General features: G+C 32.7%; 1 protein-coding gene across 1 annotated transcript; it reads right to left on the bottom strand.

Moving 5' to 3' along the window:
- Window positions 1–7,285: 7,285 nt before the first annotated feature.
- LOC117173301 lies at window positions 7,286–12,332 on the bottom strand. The gene is made up of 2 exons (XM_033361787.1): window positions 12,285–12,332; window positions 7,286–7,967 (listed from the first exon to the last, which is right to left on the bottom strand). Exon 2 carries the CDS (start codon window positions 7,915–7,917, stop codon window positions 7,507–7,509), a length of 411 nt encoding a protein of 136 aa, XP_033217678.1. The 5' UTR covers window positions 7,918–7,967; window positions 12,285–12,332; the 3' UTR covers window positions 7,286–7,506.
- Between the last annotated feature and the right edge of the window lie 246 nt (window positions 12,333–12,578).

The raw sequence follows: 12,578 nt of genomic DNA, 5'->3' as shown, positions 1-12,578 counted from the left end.
CAATACGCCAATTAGCACAAATGGTAAGTTCCGATAGTGCCTACAAGTGTGCCTACTGGCCGCTAAATGGCAATACCGGTTTCATATGTATACACCTGGTAACAAATTAGAAGAATCAAAGGTTATGTTTGTATTTTCAGTACTGAAATTATTATTTTCAGAAAAATCATAAGGTAAGCAAGAAAGGTAACGAATCTTAAAAAATGAAAATTATATATGTTTGGGTTTTTATAACTGACAAATATTTACTAGTCAATGAAAATCCTGGAAATAGTTCAGTTATTGCTAGAATCTTATAAATGTTTCCATGGATTACATTACATAACCTTCAATTCTTTTAATTTGTTAAACTAATTTTTTTCTTATTTGTTATCTTTCAACAATACTTTATGATTTTTGTCTCAAAATATTATATTCCCGTTGAGAAAAGAGAAACCTGACCTTATATTCAACAAAAGTGTTACATTTGCCTTGACGATTTTCTTTAAAATATCACTTTTAGTAGTGAAACCCCATACCTATCCTTAAATTCTTAAAATTGGTCAAATGTCCTTAATACTTGACGATTTTCGCTTCAAAATGCTGATTTTAGCTTAGAAAACCCAAAAATAACCCTATATTCCTAAATTTTTTAGCTTTTCTTTAATAATTTCTGATTTTTATTTTCAAATTTGCTATTCCGCTACAAAACCTCAAACATTAACTCCCATTCTTAGAATTTGCTACAGTTTGTGCAGATATAACCTACAAATTTGTACTATTAGTTTACTCTAGAAGTGATCTCGGGACTCGGATTAACTGCGAATCAGTGAAAAGGATTCAGTTCGGGCGTGGATCACGGCGTGCCTGAACGAGATGTAAATAAAATTTTCTTGAACAACTCAGATCTTTGCAGGATCTTCGAGTAGAACATTAATGGTAATGGTTCTATACAAAAATGAAAATATTTCGCCGAGCTCCTATAAAATAAAACTGGTTTAAAGGTTTTTTATACCTTTCTTTCACTCATTTGGTACCTAAAGCAGCTTTCAGCTGCTTTTTCAAAGTTACATATCAGTCAATCTCTAAATTAATTTATTTGGGCCAAAGCACTTGATTTACAGAAAAATTTTCCGCTTGTTCGATGTCGCTATTTCATTTTTAAACGGCTACACAGTTTTTTGAAGGGTGAGAAAAGATTTGGTTTTACGCAATTTTTGAAAAAATTTTACAATCACGCAAAACGGGCTAACTACAAAAGATTACACGGCAAACTTTGGTTTGAATAAAGTATTTTCAGCAAAACGAAACAAATGTGTGGAAGAAAGGTATAAAAAACCTTTAAACCAGTTTTATTTTGAAGGAGCTTGACGAAATATTTTCATTTTTGTACAGAACATCGCTATTAATGTTCTACTCGAAGATCCTGCAAAGATCTGAGTTGTTCAAGAAAATTTTACTTACTTCTCGTTCAGGCACGCCATGGGATCCGAATCCATATGTGCCGTACAAGTTAAAAAGACACTCAGGTCTGTTCAACTTCGAACGGAGAAAATCAACGAGAAAGATTTTGTCTGGAAAAAGTATTATGAAATTAATTTTCTATAAATGTGAAGAGGGATATTTTCATGGCATGGCCTTGATTGCTGCCCGACTTGGCACATGTCACCAGCCGAATCTGGATGAATCACCCATCGGCGCCGAATAGCCAAACGATTATCAACCGTTTATATAAACAATTCCTGGAGGCGATAATCTAGAGGCTTTGATCTTGAGACGAAGGTTTCCGATACGCTAGGTCGACATCGCCGATGTCGACCATCTGAAGAGTCAGTCGTCTTGAGGACACGATTGACCTAAGAGCTTTCCGGATTTAGTACTTATATTTGTTCGATAATAATTAAACTGTATTCTAACTACCAAATAGGAACATTAATTGTTTCAATATCATATCGAGATTTTTGTATTTCAATAAATATTTGTTATTATAAAAATAACGCGACAAATGTTTCAACGTCATTCATACTAATTGATGAATATTTGTCTTATTCTGTAAAAAAAATTTACATTTTTTTTCTATAAAAAACTCGACATGCGGTTGCTCATCGTGAAAAATACAGAGGAAAAAAAGAAAAGTGACACGCGGCCTTTTTATCTGTAAAATATCTCGACCTTATTTCATTTTGAAGATGGAACCTCGAGCCTTTTACAAGTTAAAAAGACCTCGAGTCGACACGCGGTCTTTCTGAGTTGTATTTCCATATGTCATATCTGGCGTTTAGAGGTCAAAACAACTTTCCAGTCACCTACGGTTTAATCCTGTACCGAATTACAAATTTAAGTCTCAAAAAACTTGTTATTCAATCAAATCTTTTTTTTTTAGAATTTTCGTTTGCGTAGAAAGATGCAGTATTCTTTTGCAAATCGATTGATGCGAAAATCTTATTTTCGTCAAAAATGTGACTTAAGGTGAGTAGGTGAGTGATCTTTTGTCTCCAATCATTGAAACAAAGCGAGAAGATTTAAAAAATGAATACTGCCAGAATTTTTAAATTTATGAAAGAAACTTTTTCTATGCCCATAGACGCAGCCGTTTGACATATCACATATATGAACTAAATATTTACAGAAGATAAATTTTATCTTTCGTCAGAAAAACGTAATGCAGCGTTTTTATCTAATTGAAAGATAAACTTTATTCCTGGGATTTACTTTGTTCAGGTCCACTTAGGTTTCGCTTAGATTCTCATAGAATTATGTTCATATGGAATTCCTATTAGATCTCTTTAAAGAAATGTTCAAAATGTAATTTCGGATTATAATTTCTACTTAGGTTTCCCGTAGTACCCAAATAGCTCGAATTGTTAAAAAAAATTTCACTCAATTTCGAGAGCGAAAACAAGGATGTAGATTAAGAATGCAGAAATATCGTGCAATAATTGCCTTTCTTATTTAGTAAAAAGGAAAAGTTAAAAAAATAAACTTCTGTGAACGAGGAAATGTGAGAGATGAGAAAATAGATATACATCACAATTTTTTCACCGGAAAATGCTATATTTGTTCAAATAGAATATTCAGATTGGAAGCAAGAAAAGAATTATAGATATATTATTATACTATTATACTCACCAATAGAAGTAAAGATGATTACGAAAGAGAAGACCAGAATATACACGATCCCCATATTTTCCAAGCAGATGAAATACTGATTAATCTATTAATGATGAATTTCTTTAATAGTGCAACAAAGACATATTCTGATGCCTCATTGTAGAGTATATAATATATCTTCTAGTCGTTATCTTACAGATTGTAGGCGTCACTTTCAAGGCTAAAAATGTAATTACTAACCAGGAGAGGCTCCAGAGAAATCTTACAAATAATAATATTTTTTATAATTTTTCTTTACTTCCCAGCGAAAAAGATAAACCACGAAGGTAAGTTATTTTCGTGCCGTTCGTCCTTAGCCGTACAAATAATTTCCGAATCTGCTGTAATTCACCTCATGCCCATATACATATGAATATTAGGAAACAAACAAGTCACAAAAGTTTGCTATGAATCTTGTTAAAAATAATCAATTTTCAAACGGTTTGTAACAGTTTTAATTAAAATGCATTGTGATGTTTGATGCTGCTTTTCGTTAATGTTGCTCCAATAACTTCGAAATACTGCTTTGCCATATATATTTGCGTGTCAGATGGCGCTGTTGGCAGCTATGTAAAGACGTGTGCTCCATGGTTCGAATTAACTAAAGCAACGTCATCACGCAGTTACACATGCATGCCGTTAGAGTACAGCACCTTATTGTAACGCTCCTGTTTTGTTACATATTGCAACAATGCCAACCATACAAACTAGGTTAAGTGACTTAACGTTCGACAACCGTAACAATGACAGATGAGTGGCGTAGCAGAGTGTCTGTCGTGAACTATAGGCCAGTCATGATTTTTCACCTGGGTAGCTTTAATAGAATTCGACATTGTATGCTTATATATTTTTAAAGATTTCTTCACGTCATAAAGTATGGCATAATAGTTACTATCATATTCTTCAAAGTATATTCAGGATCCTTTAAAGGCTAGACAGTTTTAACTTAAAACTAAATTGAGGAATAATTTCCAGAAAATCAAATGAAGTTATGTCAAGTTTCTAGTTGACTGTACATTTGTGGGCGTCCGCATGAAACGAATCCTTATGGTCGGTGCAAATTTACGCACATAATATCATATAGCTGGATCAATTGTCGGCATTTTAAGTCCATGATGAAGACTTTAGGTTGAAAAACGACTTGAGGGGACATTTCTGATGCTGGAACTTTGAAAACAAGTCGACAAGTGTAATAAGCGCACGTGCTATACTTTCTCTTCAAACATTGTGTAATTTTTCCATAAAAGTACTTTGAAAACATTTTTTTCAAACCGTATTTTCAAAATTTTTAGCTTATTTTTTAAATTAATGCAAGCATGATTTAATTACAACCTTAGATGAATAAATGCTTAATAAAATATTTCAAGTACTTACCTGTGCCGAAATTGCTAAATAACTTCCAGTTTCCACACTAAGGTTAGACTGGAGGCCCCATCCTGATTTTACGCGTAGAAAAATGGATGTTGAAATGTAGATGTTCAAAGGGTAAGATTGTAGCACCTAGCATGCTGTTATTCATTTCAGACATTTACTGTTTTTTAGAGATGTTAGGCGTAAAAATATTTTTATGTTAAGCTGAAACACATTTAGAGGCTACAACTGTCCAAGCGCATGCGCATCGCGCATTGGAATTTTACAACTATATTTGCGGCTATATATTTTCAATATTGCAATTATGAAGTTTTACTATTTTGGAACGTTTCCAAAGAATCAAAGTTAGCTATCCTTAAATAAAATTGGCTGACGATTCTTTTCTGTCTAAAGGAGGGAACAATGATCTTAAGTTTCAGGATTATTGACTTAACACATTCAACAAAATGTTTGTAAATTTTATATAAAATTTGAGGGTCAGTTACAAATAGATAGAATTTTAAATTCAGATTACAGATAATTCTTTCTCCGATTACTTACTCCGCTTTTATTTCGAATTAAAAACTTCGAACATAACCTCAACTTGACTAAATGTATCTTTTGATCGACATTTCATAACCTTCATCTGTTTTTCTTTCTTGTACGAACATTAAAGTTTAATTTCAAATTCACAAATAAGGTATCAATGAATTCCATAAATAAGTAAAGTCCTCAAATATTTACAGGCGTTATTTGACATAACATTACATGTAAGATCTCTGATAGTTCAGTTGAATATTTTGGATGTTGAGAGTAACACCTCACTTGTTAAGATCCAAATATGCTAACTTTGAACATCTAGATTGTTATCCTATAATTAAACATAAAATATGTTAACCCTGAATATTAAGATATTACGTTTTAACTTCCATTTTGCTTCTTGTAAGTTATATTTTTTAGTGACTCGAACCTGTCTACAGTCTACAATATTTCATATAAGACACAATGTGAAACCAAGAAGAATACGGAGCTGCGCAGTTTAGCGGAATTTGTTAGCCTAACCAAGTGGGAAGCGTATTACCATTTCCTGTATGCGTTCCACGAAAACTCTAATCAGTGGGATAATGCTAGAGCGTGGTGTTCTAATATCAAATTAAATTAAATCAAATGAAAAAAGGAACTGACCATTTTATAGATGATGATAATAAGTATTTATTGAATACAAATAAAAATGAGTAAGATCTTCCAATGAATGGGATGTCCCGCTGATATCCCTAGTTCACAGAATTGATGCCTTCTAAATTTCCCTGAGTGAAAAAATATCCTGAGGCTGGCTAGCTCCTGACTAGACTCTTTAGACTCTAATCTGGCTCCAATGAGATTAGTCTAGTTTGAGGCTGGACAGCACTGGAACATTTTTGTAATGTCAAGGTCGAGATAATCTAGCCAGCCACTAGACAGTCCCTTCCCATATAATTTAATCAGAGGTGAATAGAAAAGTATGTAATAACTAAATAAATAGTAAATAGTATACAGGGTTTCCAAAAAGTAACGGAACACCTAAATAATTTTCCTGGTTAAATTTTTTTTAAAAAAGCCAAGGTCATTCTTGGAGTAACTTCTAAGGAGGAATCCAGTGGTGACCTTGAATTTTATCTTAACCTTCAAGGTTATTTCAAGGTCAACATTTTTTTTTTAATGGAACCCCTATTCTTGATAGCGGCAATCGAAAGAGTGGGAAATTTTACGTCCAAGCATGTACCCAGGTCATGCGTTAAGGATCACCTTGAACTTCAGCTGAAGGTTTTCAGGCTTAAGCTCAAGGTCAAATTCGAGATTACCAATGTATTCCTCGTTCAAAGCTACTCCAAGAATAACCTCCACCTTTTCCGTAAACACATGAGCCGAAGCAGTACGGATTGGACCTGAACCATACATTGGTCAAACCTAACACCCTTCGGCTGAAGTTCAAGGTCATCCTTGACTTATGACCTGAGTACAGTTTTGGACGTAAAATTTTCTGCTCTTTCGATTGCCGTTGTCAAAAATAGGGTTTCCCAATTAAAAAAAAACAAAGTTGACCTCGAAATAACCTTGAAGGTCAAGCTCAAGGTCAAATTCAAGGTCATTATAATATGTGACGTGATCCGGGAAAAGGGACCTACTAGGCAAAGCTGAAATTTTACAGGGGGAGCGATCGTGCAAATCTCCGACGCTCTGAATGCATTCAAAGCCTCTTTTTCAATCATTTAAATTTTGTGATATAATGCAGATACAAAGTTTCTGATTGCACCCCTAGAACGATCATTCCATGAATTTATAGAATTCATCATAATGTAAAAATCGATTTTTTGCCGAGTAGGTTCCTTTTCTCGGATCACGCCACATACATAAATGTAAAACAATAAATAAATGACCCAACTGTATATTATTTTTTTTCTAGAAATTTGGTGCCAAAATACACGGGGAAATATGCTTAACAAAATAATATTTAAGTTTACATAAATATAATAATTGAACACGCTAGAAAAACACATACGTCAAAAATTCGGAAATACTGAAAATCGAACCGTAATTACTAAAGTTCCAACTGAGCGCACTACCATTAGATTCCCGAAGATGTATTAACATTTATTTCATACTGCATAAAAAGATCACTTATCAACTAGAAGCATTATAATTTCTCAATATATTCTTTTAAAAGAGAGAATCTCATATTTTATTAAAATTTACTTAAATCAATGAATATATTCTGATAATTTTTTTAACGCAAGTAAATAATTTCCCGCTTAGTATATTCTGATAATTCAAAGAACTTGATATTAATGGCAAAAAAATCGTTTGAAGATTATACAATTTTTTATAATTTTTAATATCCTGTGGATTATTATTTAGATATGCACCAAGAAAAGCTTGATGATTGATGCTTTGAAATTTTTATATTCTTGAAGATTGGCTAGCGCCAGATCTGTATCAGACTTTAGTGAGTGCTAGAAGATTTTTCCTCTAGTGCCAATTAGTGCAATTTCAGCTATTCGGAGGCAAATCCATACCAGGAATATAATAAGGGGTGTGTAACCGTGAACCATAGACAGAGCCTCCTGGCATTATAACATAAATGTGGTTGATGCGTGGAAGTCGTCGACTATGAAGATTGTAAGGACGGAAATCTTCAACTGTCTTATAATATTCGAAAAATTGTAATCGGAATTCAGCGTACGTTGGACGATGCTGATGAGGATTATGACCGGGAGTCTCATGATATAAAGTGAGTTTGGCATTAAAATGATAGTTAACATCTAGTCGTATAAAAGCGTGATAATCCGTAATTGTTTCCACACGCCTAGGTAGTATCCGAAGTATCGGTTTTATCCAGGTGGGAAAATTGGCATGGCCGTACTGACCTAGAGTTGCTCGATAAGTTGAGTTGTCCGACATTACTACTTTAAGGACGCGTGGAACGACTACTGGAACAAAACCTCGTCCACCTAATTTTATAACAGAAAAATTGACGTTTATCAAGTTTTCATACTTTAGTAACTTAAACTTTTAACAATTTTGAACAATCGTAGGTCATGCGAGAAATGAGCTGTGTATTCATGAAACAAAAAAAAAATTATTTTTAAAGCAGTTTTTCTATGCGTTTTTAAATTCTGAATTCAACTGGCACCTTTTTACTGCAATAACTCAAATGTTTCTTGGAATAATAGCTCAAAAATTGCAACTTTCGATCTTCACAATAAAATCAAGAGCATTTCAGTGAATTCAAACGGATCAAAAAACTCAAATAGTGTATAAAAAATTAGGAAAATTCAAGACGCTTCGAAAGAATTCAACAGAATTCAAGTGAAATATATCAACCAGAAAAAAATTCTGCTAATGTTGCAGGATTTTTAGTTAAAATAGGGCGGCATAGATTCTCTGTAAGTATTACCGAATTTTCTGCAAAGTTTACAGAAGTTTCAGCTATTTTATAAATACACTGATATTTTCTGTAATATTTACTTACCTTGTCTGTCAAAGTAACAGCTTTTTAAATAGTAAAATCTAATTAACACGTATGTAATTGTTACAGAACTAATCCGTAAATTTATAAGATAAGTGAAAATATTGTAAAGTGCAGAAAATTCAGTAATCATAACAGAAAATCTATGATGTCCCTATTTTAACTGGAAATCATGTGACCTTAACAGAATTTTTTTCTGCGTGATTTTGGAATTCTTGGGAATTCATGGGGATACCTGGAAATGCAAAACAATGTAAGTAAATCTTATAGTAAATTAAAAAAATCTCTACAAATTCTAGTACATTTTTGTTAACTCAATATAATTAGAGTACAATGATTCGCTTTATGAATACCTTGGTCATATTTTGCCGTACAATAGAAATTATAATATTTATGAACAATTAATTTTTTTAAATAAAAATATAGGAATACCGCTATTGTTGCATTATTTCAATGTATACGATAAAAGACGCTTTTCTTTCGTCTACAAATTCCTAAAATTTACATTTGTTTATTCAATTTGTTTATAAAACAAACAAAAAATGGCAGAATGTTTTTTGAAAACATCATTGTCAATACAGTTAAAAAAATAATGGAAGAAAGAACGATTTGATTTCTCTTAATAACATGTAAAATATGCATGTGTTCATATAATTTATTTATAAAAATAATCAATTTTAATGCAGAGCAAAATTTTGTTAGAAAAAATTATGGGCAATATAATTTCAGCAATGTCAGAAGAAAACAAGATTTCTTTTCGTTAAAAAAACGCCGAAATCGCGAATTTGCTTATAAAATAAAAAATATCAATGGGTAGTAATGTTTTTTTATGAAATATTATTGGTAATAGAATTACAATAAGAGTAGACAAAAAGTGATTTGCTTCTCTATATTAATTTTTAGCATGTGACGAGTGAGCCACGTGACCAGATTCCTCGCTTACCGACACTTTTTTTATTTCCTAACTTGTTTTCACTTGAAGCGCCACATCGCGTTGAAAATTTGGGATAATAAATAAGAAGCTTTAATAAAGGTGGTACTTGTCCCAAATCTTAATAAATATAAATAAGCAACAACAAAAATGATTTAAAAATCAACTTTTTTCATAATTATAAAAATTTAGGACCAGACCCAAATTTCTTAGTGCTTCTTATTTATTATCCCAAATTCTCAATTTGATGTAGCCCTTCGTGTGAAAATAAGTTAGGAAATAAAAATTGTTGAAAGGGTAAGAATCTGGTCACGTGACCCACTCCTCACATGGCCTTAAGGCGCTTCAAATGGCTGTCAAACTCACTACCGCCAAATTATGTCTAGACGGGTGAGTTGTTGAACGTAATATTTTAACCACATGATCTGAAGGCAATTATACTGGTTCGTTCAGATAGTTTTTCCGTAAATGTTGTTCTTGGTTATTGTAATTGAAAATGGAGTATACTTTTTTGCTTAAAACAGGTGCGCGGTGAACAGTACACGGTGGTATAAGATTGGCGAGGGACAGGAGCGTCAAGCGGGGGGCTCGCCTGTGTTCCCAAGTGTGCCCCAAGCAAGCCCCACACTTGCCGCTCTTGCCCCTAACCAATCGTATAGAGCGTTGCCAAACCTTAACATAATTAAGGAAACATACCAAATATACCATAATTTTCCATTTCTATTATTGAAACTTTTTAAAATCCATATTGAAAGCATGAAAGAAATAGCTGATAAGAGTAGACGATCTAACAAATATTTGTCCAATCAGTCCACACTCTAAACTGTAACATAAGTGAGTTAAATCAAATAGTTTGGTTGATTCTACATTCAAATTTGCCTTAACTTCTCAGTGATGGGAGAACGCGGATATCTCTGGCATGCACAGTAGTGATTCCTGTGTATTCCCAGTTTATGAAATCCCATGTGTGAACCTAAAAATGCTAAAAATATACAGAAATAACTACTGCGCATGCCAGAGATATCCGCGTTCTTCCATCACATGTTCATTCTGGAAAATTTGTTGTGTATCCAAAATTATAGAAAAGAATGGCAAACCAATTCATATCGATTACGGTGATTACGTCCAGTGTCCGGAAAATTAACTCGGGCACAATAAATTTTGTGCAAAACTGACTTCACAGCAGATATTTCTTTTATTAATAAACATGCGAACTAAAAAATTCATTCAAAAATCGTGCAACGATTTAACTTTTCTATTTATTTTTTTAGAATTTTCTATATTACTTTCTATTGTTCATACTCGCTAAAAAAATTCGTTTACAAAGTAATAAACATGAGAAAAATACTATCAACAAATAATATAATCATAATTATACATACAATATTAGAAAAATTTCATGAATAATAGAAGATTAACATATTTGGAAGTATCTGTTAATGTGTTGATTTGGAATTCGCGCCGCGCATGCGTATTGGAGATACGTACCATAATGTACCATAATTTCGAGAAGGCCATTCCATAGTTCGGCATGAGGTGTCTGGTAAAATTGATCGTATAACACCGTGTACTGTTTACCTCGGACCAGTTTCAAGCGAGAAAATATACTTCATTTTCTGTTAAAAAAAAAAACATTTTCGGGGACAAGCTAGCCAAGCGGACCCGGTACAATTGCCTCTAGATTATTTGGGTAAAATATTGGGTTCAACAACTCAACCGTTTAGACATATTTTGGTGGAACTCAGTGGACACAAAATTTGGCGACGCCTTTACGACTTCGTTACGGCATCTTTACGAGAACTTTACGACATCCTATGTCCATGTCGTTTCGGTGTCCTTGCGATATCATAAAGACATCGACAGATCATACGACTTATTTACCATATCGTGAAGACACCTTAACGACATGGACATAGGATGTCGTAAAGTTGTCGTAAATATGTCGTACAGATGTCGCCAAATGTTGTGTCCACTGGGTAGCGAATTTGACAACCGTCTGAAGTGCTTTAAAACCTCGCCGGAGATACCGTTTAAAGACCAAGAATCTGTTTTGCTGAAATCTATATTCGAATTGTCAGCATGTGTTGATTTGATAGAGTGTATGAAATGTCATTGTTTCTTCAAAAACATATGTACTACGACGTAGAATAGAAAATGCTTGGTCAGATGTTTATTTTGACCGATTCAGCGATATCTGTGTCAAGGCTTCAAGTCTAACTTGACTATAAGACATTTAATGTTACCAAAAGTAATATAGAAAAATTTTTTGGCTGATTATAAACTGTTTTTAAGCATAAATAAAACGCACATTCAATTCTCTATTCCTTAAAACTTTAAAAAGTCTCATCGTGATTTATTAAAAATTTTAATTTTGAACATTTTCTACATTAAGAATTTATTCATTATAATTTCTAATATATCAAAATATTTAACTATGAAAGGCTGTAAAAATGAACAATTAAGTCTTTATTTGCTTTTAAAGAAAACATTTTATGGCAAAACTCGCGTTTCACGCTTTATTTTTGATAGAAATTTATATGATTATAATTATTTTTTAAGATACCTTACAATAAAAATTAAAGGTGTCTTTAAAAACCAGGCTAGAATCTACGGGTTTTTGTGATGTTTGCAACTATACATTACATAGGCCATACACCGAATAGGAACCTAGTTTCTTTATTGTTATTTTATAGAAAATGCTTTTTTATGTCAAAACCAGGAATTCCTAATTGCAGTAATTATAGTACAATAAAGACGATTTCTCTGTTTAGTCACTTTATCAGTGAACAATTAAGAACTGCCAGCTTTTCAAGTAAAAAGATATAAGATGTGTTATGAATATTAAGTATACGAGAGTATTGTACTTACATGTAAAATAAAGAAATGCCACGAATGTTATAGGTAAAATACCAAAAATAAACTGCATTTTGCTCAGATACACTTACAATTTATTTTTAAAGAATCTCGAGCAGAGAAAGGTATGATAAATGACTGCTACGCGTACACGTACCAAATATTATCACTTCTATCGGAAGAAACTACTTTATTTTGTTTTGATGAGTAGAGCGGAAGGAGGAAGCTTTATGTTTTCAGATATCAAAGTTTTTCATATCTGCTCGACATTCTTTTCATAAAACTTTCAAACCAATTCAAGATTACAAT

This window comes from Belonocnema kinseyi, chromosome 5 (genome assembly GCF_010883055.1).
Source record: "Belonocnema kinseyi isolate 2016_QV_RU_SX_M_011 chromosome 5, B_treatae_v1, whole genome shotgun sequence".
NCBI classification, from domain to species: domain Eukaryota; kingdom Metazoa; phylum Arthropoda; class Insecta; order Hymenoptera; family Cynipidae; genus Belonocnema; species Belonocnema kinseyi.
Note: the sequence above shows the minus strand (reverse complement) of the source record. Positions and strands in the feature narration are given on the sequence as shown.